General features: G+C 36.8%; 3 protein-coding genes across 8 annotated transcripts; 1 reads left to right on the top strand and 2 right to left on the bottom strand.

Moving 5' to 3' along the window:
* Positions 1-361: 361 nt before the first annotated feature.
* On the bottom strand, positions 362-8,947 carry LOC125205367 (kinesin-like protein KIN-7K, chloroplastic). 3 transcript variants are annotated; one of them, XM_048104253.1, is made up of 24 exons: positions 8,932-8,947; positions 8,019-8,271; positions 7,827-7,924; positions 7,468-7,557; positions 6,985-7,037; positions 6,441-6,506; positions 6,304-6,357; positions 5,629-5,688; positions 5,219-5,297; positions 4,735-4,802; positions 4,560-4,622; positions 4,336-4,440; positions 3,971-4,075; positions 3,649-3,756; positions 3,427-3,573; positions 3,140-3,322; positions 2,872-3,030; positions 2,551-2,784; positions 2,215-2,355; positions 2,009-2,128; positions 1,868-1,918; positions 1,537-1,584; positions 1,240-1,443; positions 362-1,138 (listed from the first exon to the last, which is right to left on the bottom strand). In XM_048104253.1, exons 2-24 carry the CDS (start codon positions 8,261-8,263, stop codon positions 593-595), a joined length of 3,027 nt encoding a protein of 1,008 aa, XP_047960210.1. In that variant the 5' UTR covers positions 8,264-8,271; positions 8,932-8,947; the 3' UTR covers positions 362-592. The 3 variants fall into 3 exon arrangements, with proteins under 3 accessions (XP_047960210.1, XP_047960209.1, XP_047960208.1); XM_048104252.1 differs by lacking the exon at positions 8,932-8,947 and adding an exon at positions 8,753-8,918; XM_048104251.1 differs by lacking the exon at positions 8,932-8,947 and adding an exon at positions 8,445-8,702.
* A 2,749-nt stretch (positions 8,948-11,696) lies between these two features.
* On the bottom strand, positions 11,697-19,531 carry LOC125205921 (regulator of MON1-CCZ1 complex). Of its 4 annotated transcripts, XM_048105134.1 has the most exons (17): positions 19,398-19,531; positions 19,241-19,308; positions 17,554-17,655; positions 17,352-17,415; positions 17,003-17,246; positions 16,296-16,555; positions 15,743-15,896; positions 15,245-15,354; positions 15,077-15,164; positions 14,456-14,791; positions 14,298-14,372; positions 13,851-14,034; positions 13,686-13,748; positions 13,472-13,562; positions 13,042-13,150; positions 12,741-12,920; positions 11,697-12,092 (listed from the first exon to the last, which is right to left on the bottom strand). In XM_048105134.1, exons 5-17 carry the CDS (start codon positions 17,165-17,167, stop codon positions 11,928-11,930), a joined length of 1,980 nt encoding a protein of 659 aa, XP_047961091.1. In that variant the 5' UTR covers positions 17,168-17,246; positions 17,352-17,415; positions 17,554-17,655; positions 19,241-19,308; positions 19,398-19,531; the 3' UTR covers positions 11,697-11,927. The 4 variants fall into 4 exon arrangements, with proteins under 4 accessions (XP_047961091.1, XP_047961090.1, XP_047961089.1 ...); XM_048105133.1 differs by having other exon boundaries at positions 13,686-14,034; XM_048105132.1 differs by having other exon boundaries at positions 13,472-13,748.
* Positions 19,532-19,980: 449 nt separating this feature from the next.
* On the top strand, positions 19,981-20,931 carry LOC125206301. The gene has a single exon (XM_048105574.1). The coding sequence runs from the start codon at positions 19,981-19,983 to the stop codon at positions 20,929-20,931; it is 951 nt and encodes a 316-aa protein (XP_047961531.1).
* Positions 20,932-22,714: the final 1,783 nt, after the last annotated feature.

The raw sequence follows: 22,714 nt of genomic DNA, 5'->3' as shown, positions 1-22,714 counted from the left end.
ACATACCAATTTTGCATTAAAACCCGTGCCGTCCTAAAAGTCTACGTGTCGGAGGGATATTAATTACTACCTTTTTTTCATCTATTGATTAAGTATGATGCAAGTTCAACTTCTGGTAACATATTGCCGTATCTTACCGATCACCATGATGAAACCCTCGTTACCTGAATGCCAACGCCACTTCATTGTTAGATCTCTTCCCAGCATTGAAACAACATGGAAGATGCAAGAAAGTGGTCCACAATGCTACTCCATTTAACCTTAAACATACTTGATAAGTAACTATTTAATTTATTTGTGCATAAACCTATAACATTAGTATGATATCGGATTTGAAGACCGAAATAACTGATGCTACATATTGTACACCACAAATTAGCATTAGAAACTGTGTCAACCTTTTTACAATCACCATTCAAGCCAAGAACACAACAAACCAAGCCAGGCAAGATACACTTGATAAAAAAGGGGCTCCTCACATTGCCCAGAAAGCAAACTACCTAAGCACTACACAACCAAAAACTCGCCGTCTCCTACTACCACTTACAAAGCCTAACTACTGAAATCATTTTGTTCGAACTCAATCTCACTCTCACGAGTCATCAATCTTCAGGCTCTCCCTTGACGATTCATCATTCTCGGCTCCTTGAGATTTCTTTAGCTTGGCCACAAGTATCCACATGTTTGCAAGTTCGTTCTCTAGGTAGGCTTCTCTCTGTTTGGATTCTTCAACTTTCCTCTGTAATTCAACTTCGTGTTGATCTTTTTCTGCTAGTACAGCTTCCAACGAATGCTCTCTTTCGCGACTAACAGTCAATTCTTTCTTCATCTCCAAGGCTAAGACAGCTGGATCAGGTTTTTTGCTAAAACCATCCTTCCGGCCGTTCCTGTTGGGAATGGCAGTACGTCTCTGAGCTGGTACCTTCTTTTGTGCTTCCAGCTCGGCCGCTAATCTTCCATTGTGGTTCATGAGCTTGGCAACTTCTTCAGAAAGCGCCTTCAGCTCTACTGCTGCAGCTGATGCTAATCCCTTTGCATATGAACTCTCCTCTGCAAGTTTCTGGTTCCGTTGTTCTAGATCTTCCCTTGACGCTGTCAGTTCAGCTAATTTATTTTCTAGTTCTTCAATCCTACTTGCCTAAGAGATGTGAAAGAATAGCACAAGATTAGTATGGAGTATCTTATATTATATTAATTGATAGTTCAGGGAAGGCCGGAAGGGAAAAGAAAGATTGGAACCTGAGCTTGTAGAACCAACGTGCCATTTGAATCCCTCGGCACTGAATTTTCTCTACCAATTTGATATCCCATATGCAGGTTTCCGCTTTCAGAAAAGCCTTGCAAAGGACCGGTCAATGGGATTAAGTTTCTCTGTTCAACGACATCGGATAGCTGTTCTCTCAATGAGACAATAGTCTCTTTCAACTCTTCACACTCAGCAATCTGATTAAAACGAAAAAGGAAAGAAAAATATCTCTCACATTTCAATCAAATGATGTAAGACTGTCTTCTAAATATGATGGACCAGTTTAGCACCTTATGGTTCAGTTGATCTTGGATAACCCGATTGTCTGCAGTTTTGACCTGGAAACAAGTTGATGTGCATAAATTTTGGTGAAAACATCATAAAATGATTAACATAGTGAGTGTTTCGATTAAATCGACAGGGCAAATCCAGCTTCCTTATAATTACTACAGTCAAAGACTTTGAGAAATAGGGACCAGACCACTCCTATCCAAATAAATTAATAAATGCTGTAATATTCCCATAAAGAGGAGATTTGACTTCGTTTAGTTTGTATTATGACAAGCTAACTATTTTCAGCAGTGTTGCAGATAGTTAGAGCTCACATATACAATTAATTACCTCAAGTTCAAGTGCCTTCTCATTTAACTGCGTCACCACATCAGCTACCGACTGCAGTGTGAATTGTGAAATAATAGTTACTATACACACATGAGTTAAAGTACTACAGAAGTGTCTAAAATTGATAAAATCTTAAAATACCAGCGATTCCTCCAGTTTGTCCTGTCCAGCATAAGGAATGACGGAGTCAATTTGCTGCTGCAGTGAAGCAATCTGATTGCTTTTTTGGTGAAATTCTTCTTTTAAATTTCTTATCTCCGCCTGAAATAGAAAATATACCAGATATACTCTAGGATGGATGTCCAAAGTGAATTTTAAACATAATAATACAGGTTCAAGAAAGTTACATGGAGATGTTCATTCTTAGGATTTTGAGCAGCCTCCTCTGACAATCGTTTTAAGGCACTCATGTGCAGTCCCACTTCACCCGACAAAATTTTTTGCTGCTCACTCAGTAAGTCAATTTCATCCATAGTCTTCACAATGCCCTGATAAGAAGTATACAATGGAAAAGAAGGCAATCCAAAAGTTGATCAATGTCGCACCACATATAAAATTATAAAACAAATGAAGAGGATTGCAAGTTGACCGCACAATATCAGAGATATGAGCTGTTTTAAACTGTCATTAGAATTAAATAAGCAGAGTTCACAGAGAACAAACAGCAGTTCTTTATGGCATACCAGTGAAGTCTCTTGCCCCAGATATGTATCATCAGGTTCAAACACTTCTTCAGTATGCTTCATATCAGATATTTGATCAACAGGAGTGTTATCTGAGGGTAAAGAATGTGAATGTCTGGCTTCCATGTGACTATTTGTGCTATCAGCTTGAGGTGTTGAAGGACTACTTGTTGACTTGACGCCACTTGACTTGTCGCTAGAGCTTGCCAAGGCTCCTATGCCACTATCACGTTTCTAGTGAGTAGTGATCCATGTACAAAGCAAGGTCAGTGACTCAGTCAAAAAGCAACATTTCTTATAAGTAAATGGTATCTCACACACCCGAGGTTTTAACCAACTAAGCAATCCAGTCTTCTTGGTCCTTTTCTCTTCTCTCAATTTTTCATCCACAGTCTCGGCACTACTATCAAGAGGAACATACGTATCCACACTTTCATCATCCAGGACAAGATCACGTCGTCTGTGTGGAAGATAAGCCAGCTGTAACATCAAAACAAAGGAACACTTTATCATGGAATGACATAAGTTCTAATCACCCACCCACATTCCCAGATGATGGAAAGAAAGGAATGCGGAAGGTACATAAAACCTCTTCTTCTCCAAAGGAATGTCTTCTTCTTGGTCCTGATCGTTGAGAAAATTTAGGTGATTGGGAAGTTTTGGTAGATACAAGAATCAATTTAGTCAGCCTTTGTATTCTGCTCATTAATGCAGCTTTAGCTTCTTCTTCTTGTTCCAGTCTTGACTGCAATCGCACTTGACCATCTTCTAGCTGTAGGGGCCAAACCACCATAACATGTAGCCATCAGTCGATATAACAAAAATATTCTGTAAAACTAAGATTATTCCTGATCAACCTTGGGCATAGAGAATCACCTTTTGTTTCAGAAGCATAATATCACCTTCTGCACTGTCTTTTATTTGTGGAACTGTGATTATGCCTCTTTTCAGTTGTTCCAGTTCTTCCTTCAAACAGCGGATTTCGTATTGGTACTTCTTAATTAATGATTTCTCATCGATTATCTGCACGATCACAGGATTGCTTCAATGGGACAATTTTAAAAAGGTGTTACAATGTGATATCTATACTGAACATACCTTGTTTTGCGCTGCTTGAATTTCAATATGTTTTGCTCGATGCGCAAACTTCAATGTGTTATGTGTCTCCTCAGAATTGCTTGACGAGGGAGTAATATTGCAAATCAGCTGAATCGAACATGTGTAAGATGAGACTATTTTTTTTCTTCTGACAGAACCAATTAAAAGTGGTCGCCAGATTAATTTAGCTAAATCTTTGCAGTCCAGAAGATTACACCCTTCAAATTAGAACAACAAGACATCTATTGCTACTTTGCTAGAATCATTAAGATAGACAAAACAGATATCAATTTACAACAGATATACAGGCTTGAACTCTTACAGATACACGTCCTTGGCCACTGAGTGAGGACTGGAGAAGCCTCGTCAATTTGGAGTCTCTATAAGGGACATGCATTGATTTCCCATCCGTTAATTTTGAGATAACCTATTGCAGCCACAGATTGCATCATCACGAACAAACATTATATTTTGATTACACAAACAAATCACAAAGGATTAAATCTACAAAAGGTTAAAATGATTGGCAATGCAAAAACACCGGCCACCAGATTTAAGCATGTGTATCTTCATCCCATTTGTGTCAAGGAGTGTGTACCGGTTGGTGTCAGGAATAGTGTGTGCACGAGAATGATAAGTTTGTCTAGGGACAATATAAAAGAATAATCTCAAAGATCTAGGACTTACAGTTCCAAGAGTTAACAAGCTCTTGTTGATGTATGAACCCTCTTTTCTACGCAAGCCTGTTGTTTCGGCCTTTGAGCTCTCAGAACCAGCTAAATCAATCAGGTTCTGCCAATATAATTTAGAAAGGAAGAGTTACTGAAACAATTAATACCATAAGGACAGAACAGTTCAGTAAAATCTTCGTACAATCTTTTTAGGGAAGTAGATGAAGGAAAAACAAATACCAATTGTGACAAGGTAACAGCCTCGCCTTCTGAGTATTCACCACAAGGGCTACTTTCTATAGTCTGCAAAGCAAACAATTTTATCATACTGCCAGTAGAATCATGGAACGGATGAGAGGAAAAGACCACTAAAATTTGCATTTAAGAAATTTAAGCTTAGCAAATAACTGAATACCAGTGTGAAGATTGTATGACTTCTACTGCTTTGCAAATTGAAATTTGTTGAACCCACATGTCTGTGCTCTGCAGAATGGAACAAGAAACACAACTTTTTGACATAAATTAAAATGTTACTTACTTCATAATTCCACCAGATTGAAACATGAATCTTTTATCATTAGCAATCATAATATAGCTAACTTCAGCATAACCACAGATAGAGAAGGCCTAGGGTATCATGACAAACTAAGAAATACAATAAAGTGAATCCAGCCCTCAGTCCATTATGAGGTGCTAAAATTTTTTTATCTTATATTGAAGCATTTGAAAATGGAAGTGACCAAACAGGATGTTGGTCTTCAGTTAAAATAGTATGGCACACAAAACAAAAGAACCTTGCATCCCTTAGCATAAATTAATAACCAGGGAACCTACATGTGAAAGAAGAGATTCGTTAAATAGAGCATGCGCTATGCCACATCAAAGATGCCAAGTGTTACCTTCTCCTGCTGCAATAAGGGATAGAGCATGTGCTGGGGATAATATAACTTCATCCTTAACTCCTTCAACAAAGGTTCCCTACAACCAATCGGGCAAATTTTCTAGAAATTAGTAAAATATCAGTAGACAGAAATCATGAATTGTTACTGACATGAAATCATAAATTCAGATATGTCCTTGTCATAATAGGGTTATTGGTCTTTGGATAAACTATTGAGACTGAATAGTGAACTTGGTGGTCAAGTTCAGATTCATTTCCAATTTGGTTCTTCTAAAAGGAGAAGTAGATAACTTGAAGTAAAATAAGTCACGAGCTTATTATATCAGAAAATGAATTCACAAATCACAGAACATAATTCGTCAAATATACTAAAGGAGATCTCCCAATTTAAAATGAGTGAAATATTACCTGTGCATCTTCTCTAATTCTCAAATTTTGTCCCGCAGGGTTCAGCAAATCATTAACAACCTAATAATATAAAGGCATTAAACAGAACCCTAAGGAAGTGGACTAGTTTTAAATGGAAACTAAAGAAATATAAATCACACACATACACACACACACACACAATAGTACCACTGTACCAAAAGTATCTACTTGCAATAGAAAAGAGAAAAGTATGATAGAAAATGCTAGGCATCACCGCATCAGGGGCACACAAGTTCCAGTATTACTACTTACAGTATGGACAAAAGCCAGTAGCAAAGCTTTCTTGAGAGCCCAACAAACTCACATGGTCACACACATCTTAGGGTTGATAGAAGCCAAGAAACAAAGGAAATGATAAAATTGTTTCTTATAACTGATTTAGTTGAAATAACAGGGAAGATTGGGAAGCCATAGGCTGCACATACGGCAAAGTTTTAGAAGGATAACAAGGTGTGTTCAAAGGAGACTATTGAACCCATAAGTGTAATTGTTGGCTGAAAACGGTGGATCCTAGATATTTTTCTGACATCTTATACCAGACCATTTTATTCTAGATATTTGCTTCAAAACAAACACTTGCATGATAGTGGTAAGATTAGGTACAGCAAACAGTGTTCATGAATCCAGGAAGCTGAAGATTGATTAGAATCATACCTCATTGTAGATTTCCAAATATGAAACACGAAGGAGAAATTCCCGAGTTGGAGTCTGCGGATGTCACAAGACAATGCAACCAATAACATCGGAACATAATACAGAAGAAAGCAATACCACCAAGTAAGTTTTGATACCTCTTGAATAATGCTGAAAGCGTCTTTTACAGCCAAAGGGATGATACCAGGAGACCTTTGATCACCCTATAGAATAACATTATCTAATTCTTAGTTTCTGATGTAAGTGCAGCAAAGAGATGGTGAGGTTTTCACATGAGAGCACCTGATGCAAATGTGATACGGCCAAGTATGCAATATGAGAAACATTAAGCTTACTATCAAGACACATTAATTAACATAGGCCATACATCTAACACAAACCCTTTACACTTCCATGTGGCTACTATGTAAAGATGTTACATACATGTGAAAACGGATGTGTGAGGAAGTAATATGGCTGGATATCAAGTTGAATTCACTTCTAGCCAGCCTTGTGCTTGATTATTAATATTGAAAATCTGGTTTATGAATTTCATTATGAAGACATGTAACCTAATAGTACCATCAATTTAGGAAGCACAGGAATAACTAGAAGGTACCAAGAAAAATCAAATAGAACTTTCTAACTTTAACAAGTTAAACTGTAGACAAACTTAATGCAAGCCAGAAGAAATTTCCTTACATGCATGGTATGAGTCTTTCCACTGCTAGTGACCCCATAAGCAAACATAGTACCTGTAATTGAAGAAAATGAAAAAGATGAAATGGCTACCATTAAGAAGATCGGGTCAGTATAGGAAACAACAAAAAAGTCTACTGTTATCTTTCTCATGAAAGATAATAACTATTCTTTTACTATGTAAAGAGTAAGTAAGGACATTTTAGCATGTAAATAAATTACTATGTGTCATGGTTACAGTTGTATCCTCATAAATTTAGTCAAGCAAGTATAAACCCTCAGCAATAAATAAACAACCACCAATAAAACACTATATTTTCAAGTTCTATTGTCCTTACATGCCGGATCACTTCTTTTAAGGTCAGCATCTTCCTTATGATGAATAATTTAGTTGCAAGTTTTAAACAAGAAGGTCCTATCCAAGTCAAAGCAAACAGAAGATCATGTAACTAAAAACTAAAAGATATCAACCAGACAAAAACATACCGTTGATTCCTTCCATTGCACCATTAACAACATGCTGTGCAGCAACATCATATACATGCCTCGTTGTGGTGGTTGGACCAAATACTCGATCTGGAAATCATTATACATAGTGAAACAGAAGAAATTTAATGTCTGTTCAGACTTTAGGGGGTAAGAAACAGATGCTTCACAGATTATCAGTGGTTGAAGTTTAATGTATAATCAGACTTGTTGAGGACAAAAAAAATATTACTACTAATATACTAGAGTTCATGAGATATCCTAACAAAACTATTCTCCACCTCCAAAAAGAAGAAAACTTAGTCCGGAATTGTGTAATGAATATAGAATCAGTGCAATAATTCAACTCTAGATATTACCATATGCGTAAGCAATTGATGGATTATGCTCGTTCCTCACAATAGTTTCCCCATCTGCATACCACGCAATCTCCTCTCCTTGTCGGATTTCCCTCGGACTACACAAGTAGAAACTCAGAAATTCACCATGGGATCATACTAAAGCCAAAGCTGATGTCTTCAATTTCGCAAACATAGCTTTCATTAATATACCTGAGTGGTCGAAACCGCACTGTGACTGTAACATTCTCTTTAGACCTCTCAACATCCAAAACACTTTCAGAGTATGTATACTGAGGTTTACTTCGTGCAGATGACGATGCCGGCGAACTCAGGCAGTCTATGGAAGGCTCCGGAAACTGGCGAGATGATGACGTCGTCGACGACGCGGAAGAATTGTTATTGGCTGTAGCTCTTTGACTAGGTTTTTTCAGTGTCAATCCTTGTCTATAAGCCATTTCTTTACCTTTAAAATGAAAACAACCGAATCAAATCAACGCACCGATTCGTAAAGGCTTTGAACAAGAGCAACGTAAAAGCAGAAATAAACAGAAGAAAGTTTCCCCAAAATTCAACGAATAAAATTATTCAAAGCCAGAACGCACAATGCAGCTCAGCTGAAGAGAAATTTCAGAATACCTAATAAAATCAGTAACTCCTCTTCAGCTCAGCACAAGACATTCGTACAATTAAACAGAAAACAGATGTCAATTTATACTCGAATGCAGAATATCCAAATCGAGAGAAAATTAAATAAATATCCAGATCTTTTCAAAAGATCAGGTGAGTTCTAAGGAAGCATCATCATTATCGTTATCAACAATAAAGAATATTTCACATCTCTCTCTCTCTTCCCCTCCGTGTGCGTGCGCGCGTGAGAGAGAAAACCACCGAAAAAATAAACGGAAAATAGAAAGCTTATTGATAAATTTTGATTTAATGCTTGCCTTGGAAGCGATGCTCTTTGGTTAAAGGCAGGATGCTAGTGGTGAAGCAGTTGAACTTCTGTACTCAATTTGGTCAATTAATAATTTTTTTATTAATTTGGAGAAGAGAGTTCATATGCAGATTATAAAAAACTGGAAAAAACAAGGTCGGAGAGAGAGTGTGTGTTTTTGAGTTTTACCGAGAAAGGAGAGACAGAATGAGGGCACACCACTACACTTCGTGACCCAAAATGCCGTGCCAGTTGTGTCTACAAATGTATTTATACCTATACCCATGTATTTATGCATAAGTTGTAAAATGGGTATTTAAATTACACTAATTGCGATTTAAAGAGCAAACATTATTTTTCTTTTGAAATTAAATTAGTTCAATACAAATTAATTACAAGATTTATGAGCTTTACTAATTAGTTCAATACAAATGAATACACTATTTATTAGCTCTACTTTGTTTGGTGGTTTCAATGCTTTGATCTATGATTTGGGTTCTTTTATTATACAAATTCTTGTATTTTCTTGCATTTATTCGACATTCTTCATTGGATTTTTTGGGATTTAATTAGCTTTTCGGTGGTTGTGATTTTTTTATTTCTTGGACTTTCTAATTTCCATTTTTGATTTCTTGGACTTTATGAAATTTTATCTGCTCTATGATTCTTAGTCTCTTTTAGGGGGGTTGAATTGAATGTTGAAAATAGCCATAATTGAAGTTTAGTTTCAAGAACAACATAATCATATTGTTCAATTTTGCTTGATTTTATATAGAAATAACAATTGCGAAATTAAGGAACACAAATAGTATCTCTGAAATTAATGGCAGAAGAAGTTATCAACCAAGAGATGGGTGGTTATGAAGAATCCAAGGTTGTTTTTTCAAAACTTTATTTCTACACTAACGTGTCTTTAGGCAATGTTTATGGGTCATGGGAGAGGAATTTTAGAAGTTTATTAATAGTAAATCGCTTTTCCTTGGTCGAAATTTAATTTTAAATTATCTCATGCTTATATTTTTATCTTATCTAATAGTAAATCATAGAACACCTAAAATTGCTATTTCAACTGAAAAAGGGAAATAATTAATAGGGGAAGAAAAGAAGCCTGAAGCCATTTTCTACATAGAATAGTAAAGCGTTGATGCGTCTAAAAGTAAAGAGAAAAGATAAAAAGGGAGAAAAATAACCTTTTTGGGTGGAATAAAAATGAAAAATAATTGCATGGTCAACTGAGTAAATTATGAAAAGGGCAGCTTAGATATATTAGAATATAATCTAAAGTAAATCTTACATGGGGGCGCAATTTTTGGCATCTGCAATAAGGATCACATTATATATATTTCCTCCCTCCATGAAAAGTAATCGTTATATAGTTGTAATTGACCTTACATATTTTAATACAAAATTAATAATATAGAAAAGTATTAATAGAAATTTAAACCCATCACATTAAATTTATCATAAATAGATTGGACAAATTTTAATAACTAGACCAAATTGAAAAAATAATGGATGGTCAATATTTATTTTTAAAATGGTAGTATTAAAAAATTACGCATAAAACAATATTTTTATAGTATTAAACGTTATTTTTGTACCTTTTTCGCATAAAATTATTCTTTTCATACTATTACATAAAATGAGTTTCTATACACGTAAAATTTGAATTTTATTTTTTGTTAAGTATGAATCATAATAAAAGAATTGATGGAAGAGATTTTGTAAGAAGAATTCAATATTAGCATTAGTTTGCTTAACTATTATATGGGTTGCAAACCTAACATATAAACTGTGAAATGGGAATGAATGACAGCTTAGTTCCAAGTTCGAATCACTATGAGCCCGAGATAAATGGGGGTTGTGTATCATAGCCAGATGTTCCATTAGTATAACTGAATTATAAGTTGGTGGTGGGAGGGAGTATTTGGTAGATCAGATGCATAATTCAGCTAAAGTTGTCCCATTAAGGCAGATGATAGCTAATGATAAGTTTTAGGTGCTCTAATTATCACTGGGACCATAATTTTTGCTTTATGAAACTCCTAAGTCTAAATGCTAACAGACAGTAGTCAAGAAAATGATTTAACAACAGCAAATCACAACCTGTCATAGTTTATATAATTTGAAATAATAATAGTAGTAGTAGTATATATTTATTCATGATAACCACTTCAGATATAAGCTACTACAATGGGAATATGGGTATTTTTTCATCAAACACTTGACTAAATTTCATCTATGTTAGTGCCAGTGCATAGTCACGTTTCATTGCTCTACACTAAAGAGCAATAAGCGTTCATGGCATGGACCTATTCACTTTCGTTGTTTTTATATCAGTTTCCTCTTATAATAATTAAAATCGTGGTTAGATAATCCATTTATGAAAATAATACCAACTCCATGAACTGAGAAAAGGCAAGTAATGACAAAAAAGAAATAAATTTAGAGAGAGACCATGCTGAAAAATATCAAACCGAACTGTCTCGATGTTGATGTGAGTATTCCATAACTTTTAAATATTCCAAACAAACCACCTAACCAATTACTTTATACGAACTTGCAATAATATGCCAAATGATAATTGAGTTTGTAATACGACAATATTTATCCAGACAAAGATACTACAGCCTAGAGTAGAGGTATTAAAAAAATTAACTAAATTCTACGCCAATGATTAATGTTATAATTTGTTGACTATGAAAGTGCATCCAATCGGCATTTCATACTTTACAAAACTACTCCACTTATTATTTTTATGAAATACTGTAATGAGTTTGTCGTGCAAACACAAAAAAAATGTTTATATTAAGAAATACTCCAGAAATAATGAATTCGAATTCCCACCACACTATGAATGCATCAACCACATGTACTATAGCCAATCATAGACAAAAGAACTTAAGAAACCGTTACGGAAGAGAAAAAAAGTACTAATACCTAAAAAGTAGGAATATGGAAGATCAGATTTTCATTTAAAATTTAGGAACATAATTCAGTTACAAGTCAAAATATTATAGCCAGGGAAAGATGCATGTTTATCTATGATTCTTTACTGCCCAACATGCTTTCATCAATGGAAAACAGAGATGCACAAACAAGAAGCTAAAAGTAGGTGTAGAACTTCTATTCTATTGGTTGGTCAAGTTTTGGGCGACGTCTTCCATAAAACCCTGGCCGGCAACTTAGGAATTCAACTCAGCAACAAAGCGATGATATGTGTTGTGGTCGGCACTGCTCTTAAAGCCAGGAATGAAATCAGAAAAGAACCTGAGAACTGCAGCTAGATGTTGAGGATCTTTAGAAATATATGCTGCTTCCAGAAACAAAGAGGACCGGACAGTGTTGACCTGAAACCGACACAAATTTATGCATCAAGAAGAAATTTATTTAGTCCAAATTCTCAGCTAAAGAAAGAATAAATCATTACAGAAAAGCATCGATTCAGATATGAATTGATGAAGAAACAATAGGAACATATTTGAGGGAATCCACCAGAAGGACTAACCTAATGCATATAGAGATGTACCAGAAAATACAATGCATTTTGTAACTAGACCAAACTATCAAGAAGAGCAAAACGAAAGGCACACGAGACTTGGGCTCAGATTCAATTCACACTAATATCAACGTAAGTAGTGTAGGGGTTAAGTGAAATACAGGTAAAGGAACTCTTTATATCCATACACAAATGCACTTAGCACATTACAAAGGCTGAAAAGGCATTCGCTTTCAGGGAATGTATATATTTCACAGTGACCTCAAGAGAAGCTTAAACATAAGGGATGTAGTTCTTTATCTTTAAGACTATATCATTCATATGAAAACTGAATATTGAGAATTTTTATTACATTTACCATTCTTTATATATAAGACACTTCTTAGTAGAGGTAACAGATTACCAGAAAAAGTACAAAATTCACGAACATGTGACCAATCAGATGGTATTTACTGGTAAACAAAGTCTCGTGTAAACATTTTGGGTCACAGAATATTACCTTGTTCTTCCGTGCATAGCGAAGAGCTTGAAGGTAATAACCATCTTGTACAAGGAGTAAAACATAGTCATGATGCAACGATAACTGTCTGAGGATATCCAGGCCCAGCTTCCTTATTTGTTGGTTTTGATGCCCAGAGTCCAACAGTTGCAATGCTACTTCTTTGGAAGGCTCAATAATCTGCATCATACCACATGTCATTTTCAGTCATCATTTCATATTCAAGTAAACCTTCTTTTTAATAATTCTCAAAGTAGCAGGTTTCAGTAACAGTCTAAATATACTCTGAGCAAAATGTGACCTTGTTCATGATAAATAATCCAAGTTCAGCATAACGCTCATCCCGAGCAAGGATTTGTACCAACAAAGCATAGGTATTGGGATACACCTTCAATTTTTCCAAGCTACAACTGCAATTTGTAGGAAGGACAACAATCAGACAACTAAACAAGAAGAGAAAAGACCAGAGTCCTCAGCTAAGAAAAGGAAGCTATTTAAAAAATAAGCATGCAACTAGCTGAGCCAATATACAATTCACATTAAAAATGGAATGGCTTGATTACAAAATAGAACTTTTAAACTGGCTTCCAGATTCCAGTTAATCCCGTTGGAGTTACATCCAAGATTAACCAGTGTGTCCTGGTATAAACTATAAAGAAGCAGGAAAATTTCTAACTTTACAATAACTTAAAGATGATATACTCTGTGGAGCTAGTTCTTTCCAAGAATACCTTCGAAGAAACTCAATAGTGATCGCTGTCAAATAAGATCCATCTCCTGTCATCTCTTCCTCTATAGGAGAAAACACATGGCTGTAAAAATCTGCAGGCGAGGTTGCAGCTGAGGAAGTCACTATGGATTGGTTCCTTTGTGAAGCACTAGAATTTAACTGGTTGTTAGCAGGTACAAGAGTTTGATACTGTCTAGTTGGAAGATCTTCACTACCTAATAAACCAGGCTCCAACAAGTCCCCCCTTTCTTTTTTTTCAATAGATGGACCATCTGACTCTGAAGTTGCCATAACAGATTTGTTATGAGAATCATTCCCAGGGACACTTTCAGGTTTTCGGTTGATGATTCTAGACACATCTATTCCAGTGATTGACTCACCAACAGCTGTATTAGGAGCATTGGATGATGAAATTTCTTCTGTTCTGCTTCTCTTGTTATAACTGCCTGTTTTGATTGCTTGTGAGTATGCTGCAAGTAAGACATCCATAGCCCTGGCAACCATAGGTATTGGCTTCCTTTCCAAAATAATAGTACGGACAATCGCCAGAGACAACTGTTTAGCCTGGAAAAACCCAAAATGGCAGATCATACGTAGAAGGAAGGTTGTATTGCAACACATGCAGAAAAATACTATTGATCTTCCTCAATCGAACTAACAAATCAATAGCCAAAAACCATTGGTCAAAACATATCTTTGATATCATAAATTTCTTCCTTCAATCTCAATAACCAATTATTAAGTTAGAAGTCCATGCAAACAACAATAAAATATTTTCCTTGAGGTATATAAAGACTGCAAATGAATTTAAATGGATGTATGCTAACCTTCTCTGCTTCCAGTTTCCTTCTTTGTAAGAACTCAAGAATAAGTTGAACCTCTGAGCTACTAGCTGATATTCCCTGCAAATGATGAAAGATAAATGGAATTAGATGAAAGATCAGAAACTATCAATCTACAAGATGCTTTCAGCTACCAAACTTACCTCCAAATCCAAACTGATTTTCCACAGAGACCCATTTGAAACATCAAGAACAAGATCAGGTACAAGAAATTTCCACTGATCTCCATATGTAGTTTCTTCGGTGTCACACAAATTTTTGGACTCTGAAGCACCAGAAGTTTTGCTAGCAGTTTGAGAAAATGCAACATTAGCTTTAGAATATCCTCTCAAAAATAGTGGAAGTGGGGCAGAAATTGGTGCTTGGGAATCTGCATATATATCGTATACAATAACAACTCTCGCTTCCACTTGATGAACTAGTAAAACATTGTCAACCACACTCACAGCAATTCTTTCCGAATAAACTGGCAGAGAACCCTGAAATATGACGGAGTAACATTGTTGCAGAATTCAAATAAGAATTGACTTGAAGCAATGACAAACCACATCTGAATATGTAATATAAATAATATCAACAATAAACTATCAAACACTTCTATCAGAAGTTACCACACCTGAATAATTTCACATCTATAAGAAGTTAAACTAGCAAGTCCAATATAATAACAACTTACCTGTTGTTATTCATGTTAAGGTGTAGACTATAAAAGAAACACAAAGGTTTGGTGAAGGTGGTGGGAAGGGAATTGGAAAAATAGTTACCTGTTGTACTACAGCATCTCTATAGAACCTATATGAGTTCAGTAGCATAGTAACTCTATCAAACTGCAGGCAATAAATCCTGCCATACCTGTAAAATCAAGGAAAGATATTAAGACAAGGTTGTAAATCTTGCATCCACCCACTAGTAAGGTAAATATAAGAACATACACTGTGATAATATGGACATCTTCAGCAGCAAGAATAGGGTTACTATTTGCCTCAGATTTGGCCATCGCCATCTCGAACTTAGGTAAGCTGATCATTCCCGCAGATGACAGCTAAATAGAGAAATTGCACATTTTTCACAACAAAGATACGTATGATTTATTAAAGCAACTTTTAAGCCAGTAGTGCTGTTTGATGAAGGGATAACTGTAAACACGAACTCAACAAAACAAAACTGAGACTGGAAGAGGTGAAATAACATTCTTCGTCCCGTGTATCATCTTCTACATATACCTTATTAACTTCCTAATAATATCCATAAGCATAAAATAAAGTATGAATATGTCTATAGCCCGGGATGCCTTCAGAGTTATATTATATTCTCAACTGCACTAGTAAAACAATCATTAGTAAATTACTAAATTGATAATTAAAACTATCACTGACAGCAAAACTATGTAAGAAAACAGAAATATCAGATGTAAGGTGAGGACCTCCTACCTGAAAACCAGTGAAACTTTTGCATTGTATTCCTGATGCAAGCAGCACCAACCTGCTTTCATGAGTGTATTTATACCAGCTAATGCTCAGTTTCTTCGTCTGAACCAACTGGAGATTCCGAGACTCAGTACCGTATGTGTACAACTCCAGTCCACTGCAGTCACATATGGCTTTAAACAACTGAAATACAGCCATGACACATATACAGGTTCACAAGCATTCTTGCAGCAAGAAGCATAACATCATCCCCTTATAGAGAAGTAGGAGAGCACAGAAATGATAATTCAGAGCTGAAATAAAAACAGCTACATTTCTAATAATAATGACAGGAAGCAAGGCCGTGCATGTAATGGTGGTATGAGCAAAGTAAACTATATGAACAGGTCCCCATGCTACTAATCCAGAGAGTAAGAGAGAGACTTCTGATTAGGTAGATGAAACAAAACCCCGGCTGTGTAATTTTCAGGCATTCATGGATTGTATTTTTTCTAACAGGATCTTTGGTACAGCAATTCAAAATTCACAGTGGTCGACAAGGATTTCAAGTAGCTACCTGGTTTTCACAAAAACAATATCACAGGTCGGACAATCAGTCCAAAAAAACCCCAGAATGCTTTCTGACTCAGACCTACACTTGTGACTAAAAGTATCTCCAGTCTCTTTGTTCCAAAATTGGATCTCATGACTTGATCGTTGAATAGCCAAATGCTTGAGATCTAATGAATATCGAATAGACAGAACTGACCCTTCGCTTATTGGATCAAATGAGGGAGCAGCATAAGGATTATAAGTAGCAATTTTCCATGAAAATACCTACACATGCATAATATTTAGCTGAAACCAACAGATATAAACCCGGCAGAATCACGAGTCTGTTTTTAAGTTAGGGATGTTGGCATCTAATATCATGAAACTTTCAAAAAGTTGGGTTTTTCCCACGAACTTTACCCCGGGTTTGTTTTTTTCCACGAATGAAAAAATTCCCACAAATAATATTATGATACGGATTTTTTTTCGTAATTTCTCGACAACAATTTTGAGAGCTTCAAGTTTTTCAATCTTTGAAGATAGTTTTTCTTGAAGCACACCCTCCAAAATTGTTCTTCAATCTATTAAAATAACATGAATTTTTTCATTCGTGGGTAAAACAAACCCGGGGTAGAGTTCGTGATATTATTTGCCAATTTTAAAGTTTGTGGGAAAACCCAACTTTTTGAAAGTTTCATGATATTAGATGCCAATATCCCTTTAAGTTATTACCTGGTTAGGGGTCAGCGACAAAATCAGTTTATTTCCGTCATCATAGAACAACTTCCTTGATCCAGGAACATGGCACCTTAGAGGTGGGTATTGAATATAAACATGAGACAGTGCATTAGATCCATTGGAGTATGAAAGATCAGAAGAAGATGCGTCTCCAGTCATGTTATGTAAGTTCACTCCCTTAATTATGCAGCTAAGACTTGAGGTTGTAACCCTAGTAGATAAATCGGAGCAAATACATCTGAAGTGATGGGGAGAGAGAGAGAGAGATGGAAAGTGGATGTCATATAAATAAGAATATAGAGATACATAAAAAGTCACATATTATAGACTGAAGTAAACTTACTGAGACAGTGAAAGGCTTTATCTCTTGCTTGATATGTCATATTAAGTCAAATCTTCCCTCGGAGCTGATACACAAACAAAATATAGCATATGCACATAAGAAACATGTCAAACTAACAGGCTTAGAGAAGGAAAAGGAAAGAAAATGAGAAATTCAAGGTACATTTCCCATCAAGAACCTATGATATTTGAACTAGACATACCGCATTCTGCATGCAATTCTTCAACACAATAAATTCTTTTAAACCCATATCTTTTTCAACTTCTGGAACCCTTGCCGAAATACAGCTACCATATTGTTTGGCCTAAAATGAAAATTGTCATCCACACATAAATATAAACTTGCATTTATTGAAAATGGACATGTATAAGTAAAAAAAAAAATTGTATAGAGGCTAAACGCTCGTATAGAGGCTACTGAGGCCTACAATAGGACTCAATTCAAAAATATCATCCGAATGTTGACACTACATGTGGTGAGGGTTCATCCCAGAGAGTTTGACAGCTCATAACAAGGTAACAGGGAAAAAATCCCTAAATTCCACTTGTAGCGGCAGCTGAAACGTGTGCTTCCTGGCCATCCTGGCGCTCGTTCAACTCTGTGGTTCCCTCCAGACCTCTGCTCCTACCCATGATGCAGCATAGCTTGATCTCTCAGCTACCCACCAATAATGATCTCAAGAGATAATGGAGATCTCTAGCTTGATCACTATCTGCTACCCACCAACCAATACGTACTGAATGTTTCTTCACCGAATCTCGTGCATACTCCGGTTTCCAATGTTTTTCGTATCCAAAACTTGTGCATACTCCAGTTACTGAGGGTTTTCTTAATCCCGAAGAATGGACATGACCACCAAAATTTCTAAGGGTGCCAACAGTTTAGGGTTACGTTCTTTTCTTGGTTCAAGGTGCAACATCCGTTCCTTCATATTCTTGGCCATCTTTGGTTCAACTCTCTTACTCATGTCCATTAACTTGAGTATGAGCCTCCATCGATCCACGCAAAATGTTCAAGTTTCAGATCTAGTCTCGAGGACAAGGCTGTTTTGGTGCAATTGATTCACTCAGAGTGAAGATTAAATGGTTTTCAAGGTCGAAAGCCGAGAATAGTGGGGACAGCAGTTACCAGATAATGGGAAGAGTGGGCAACTGTTATTTGGCCAAGACTTTTCAATAAGGAAAGAGGGACTTCTTTTGAATGAATTATATTTTATTTTAATCATAATTTTCACTTAATGAGAGCGTTGGATAATTTTCCATTAGCTTCTTCTCTCTTACAGAATCTAATCGTGCCATACTAGTAATAAGAAGAAGGATGACCGTGTTTTGCATCACAGACAGCAAAACACCCAAAATGAGAAGACAACATTTGGCACCTTCGGTGGTGTTCGGTTTCCTAGATAAAATAGTACCAAGATATAATCTTGGATTGTGTTGTGAGATTATTTTAGTTGGAGGGGTTAGATACTTAGCTATGACTAATTATCGCATGATTATCCATCTAGGATTGAGTTGTAGGATAGAATCTCATGAACCAAACACACTACATATTTAATCCCTAGATACAATCTTGCAAACTGAACACCCCCGAATACTTAGAAAAATCCTAGTCTTGAATTCATACCACGAGGAACTCCGACAAATAAAAAAACCAAGCAATCAAATCCTATTTGCATCACAAAAGCCAAAACATTCTTAGTCCATCACCCGAACGCATTTTTCCCTCTTATTTTCCCAATCAAACATTGAAATATGGCCATTCTCCATAAGCCAGTTACATAATCCTCTTCCATTCCATTTTAACTATCCCACTGGTAATCCAGTGAAAAACATTTACCAAGATCCTTCTTATGAGTTGAAGACATGAAAACGTCAATAGAAACAAACCTGGGCTGAACAATTGACCAAAATCCGCTTCAGTAGAGATGTTGTAGCATAATTCTTATCCTTCATCACTAAAATTTCAACACCAAGACAACCATTAAAACAATAACCAGTTACCATGATCAAATAAAAAGACAGATAATAATGTATGTGAGCAGACCTGAATTATTTGACCATCCCGCTAAAAAAATGTGAACTTTTTTCACGAAAAAATTGAGCAATCAGAAATCCGGAAACCTTGATGAATGGCAATCGGAGGTTTTCAGGTGAAAGCAATACTCTTCAACAGATCACCTAACCATATGAAACGACATCATTTCTGTTAATGGGCTTTCTAATTTTGGGTGTTTCTAGCCGAGAACAAATAAAATGGGCCTAAGAAGCCCATCTAAGAGCAACATGTTGATTCAGTTGTTTTCAGAGTTACATGTTGAGCACTACCAGTCTACCACACGCTATAAAAATTCAATTGTATGTTCCTGGGCCGCTCCCGAGTCACGTCCCGGCCGGCGTTATGCGTGCCCGTGCCGCATCCCATGCGGCCCGTCCCGGCGTTAATTGCGTTCGGGCCGGGCCGCAAGTCCCCACGAATTTTAATTTTTGCATTTTTTTTTTGTTTTTCTATTTATACATTATATGTTCTCCATTTTTAATACTCTTCCACACAAACTCTCACTCTCAATCCTCTAGCATTTCAACACTTTTTCAATTCTATGGATTGGTTTAATAGCGACCAACGCCAGATGGACGATTTCGTGAACTCCCAGAACTGGCAAGTGCCGCCGACACCCGATCCAGATGCACCGCCTAGTCCCGGGCTGCCTACCAATATGGACATGGAATCGCTAGTTAGCACTGATGAGTGCGACATCAGTGATATGGAGCCCGCTCAACGGAGGGGCAAGGGCAAGGGCAAGGTTGCCGATGAGGATGGGCCGAAGAAGTATAGTCCGCAGGAGACAATGTGGCTGGCCAAGAACTATGTCGACGTCTCCGAGGACGCTGTGGTCGGCAACCAGCAAAGCAGCAAAGTGTTCTGGGTGCGGATTGCTGATAAGTACAACGCTGGTCGACCCGAAGGCTCGTTCGAGCGTTCCTACGTGAAGCTACGCAAGCATTGGGGTCGGGTGCAGAAGGAGATTAACAAGTGGAATGGCAAGTGGACTAACGTAGTCCGGATGTGGCCGAGCGGGCACAACGAGATGGACCTTGTGGACAAGGCCAAGGCAGATTACTTCGCTGACGGAAAGAAGCACTTCAAGTACTTCGACGTTTGGAAGCTTGTCGAGAAGAGCCCGAAGTACACTGGTGGGGCTGAAGCGGCGGCGAAGAGAACCAAAGTCGCCGCCGGACACTACACTTCGAGCGAAGGAGGTCCGCCAATCGACCTCAACGTGATAGACGATGACTTCTTCCTCTCATCTCCTGGTACTGAAAGCCGTCCGATGGGCACAAAGGCGGCAAAGAGGAAAGCAAAGGGGAAGGCAACTGCGAGCTACTCCGCTATGCCGCCGCCGCCACCCAATCCTTCCTTGGACAAGATATCAGACTCTATGTCGGATATGAGTATTACGTTGCGGATGGGCCAGCTGACGGAGTTGACATCGAGGGATACCTCGAGAATGTCGGAGTACGAGCTCGAATTGCACCGTGAGATGATCGAATACCTTCACGCACAAATGAAGAAAAAGTAGTTCTTTTTTCTAGGATTTGTAATTTTCTTTTTTCTAGGTTTGGTAATTTTCTTTTTCTAGTATTGGTAATTTTTTTTTCTAGGATTTGTAATTTTCTTTTCCTATTTTCTGACTGAACAATGAATTTTCTCGGTTTTAATTGTTCAACGTATTCTATTTTACGATTAAAATATGTTGTGAAATGAATAGTTGTGGCCTGAGTTGTGGCCCGAGTTGTGATCTGCGGTGTTAATGGAGTTGTGGCCTGAAACCCCTAATTTGAGAGAATGATGACGTGGAGGGGACTTGCGGTCCAAATCCGGGACAGGATTAAGGATGCTCTAAGACACGTCAGTAGGTTAAATGAGAAATCATTTTATTATTTTAAATAAAATGGCATTTGAACCTTAACAGATCATAGGATGCCAATAGTAGTTGTCTATAATTTAAGAAACATACCGACATGTAACTACCAAACTAATTTTTTTAGTATTTTAGTTGTATTATATTACTCTCTTTATTTCACAATAAGAGTCATATTTTATTATTTCAGTCCAACAATAAGAATCACATTTCATTTTTACGATAAATGGTAAATAAGTCACATATTTCACCAACTGACTACACTTGCATTATATAAAAGTGGACCACATATTCCACTAACTTTGTCAACACACTATTCCTTACATTTCTTAAAATGATTATGCTCACACCAAATGTGACTCCTATTATCGGACGGAGGGAGTATATTTTTGTTGGTATTTTATATAAAATGATGTGCAAAAGCCCCTATTAAAAGAATACAGTAAAATATAAGAAAATTATTATCTCATTCAAAATTTAGAATATATAACCCCTACTATAACAATTTTCTGCTTCACTAGAATGCAGAGTGAGGTGTGAATCCTTATTTAGTTGTTGAAACAAGAAATTAAACGAATTAAACTTACAAATTACAATTTTAATGTATTCTTATTTGTGCGAGTTTGGAAAGGAGTCATAATACTTTTATGGAGTAGTATATCAATATAACAACACAACCAACTGAAATTTGTTTGTGCTCTGCTTTTAGGATGTTGTTGCTGTATGAATCATATGACCAACTATGGTCTATGTTGGTGTTGTCTTATTGTTATTTTGTTTATTATCCCCTTTTGTGTGCTCCATATTTTATTTTTATCCTTATTAATTGTTTATACTTATAGTTAGGATAATATTGGTTTTGTGACAGTAATCTTTTACTCTTACCTTTATTTACGGAGAGTTTCATGCATTTTTACATACGGTTTAAACGCTTTTAAATCTCAGGATGTGTTCGGTTACTCATATTTGATTAGGCCAAGAAATAAAACTGGTCAAGAATTGGGTCAAGAGGGCCCACCATCCTTGTTTTATTTCTTCCGTTCAGTGTAGCTGATTTGGGGAAGAGGTGGAAATATGGGCATGTAAAGTATTGTCTAAAAAGACCAAAAACACCTCAAATGTTTCCTCTCTGCAAAATAATGGCAGCCATTAGAAGAGGTGAAGATGCTACCCAAATTTGCTGCAACACGAAACACTTTGCTGCTACACGAAGCCGATCTCTTCATCGACGAACTCATCCGGATCCCCACATCTCCAGCTTTCGCTTTTGCCAGCTGATCGCCGGAATTCTTATCACTCTGTTGCGGAAAAGCGTTTGCCACGGTAGCTTTGATCATCAACACCGACATAGAGTCCATCAGTCACCCCCATCGCCTTCAATTTCATCCACGCCCGTCTCCTCAGAGCTGCCCCTGCTGACCGTCGTCCTCAGTTCTGTTCG

Source organism: Salvia hispanica, chromosome 2 (genome assembly GCF_023119035.1).
Source record: "Salvia hispanica cultivar TCC Black 2014 chromosome 2, UniMelb_Shisp_WGS_1.0, whole genome shotgun sequence".
Classification (NCBI taxonomy): Eukaryota; Viridiplantae; Streptophyta; class Magnoliopsida; order Lamiales; family Lamiaceae; genus Salvia; species Salvia hispanica.
The sequence above is the reverse complement of the archived record's forward strand: the minus strand, read 5'-3'. Positions and strand labels throughout refer to the sequence as shown.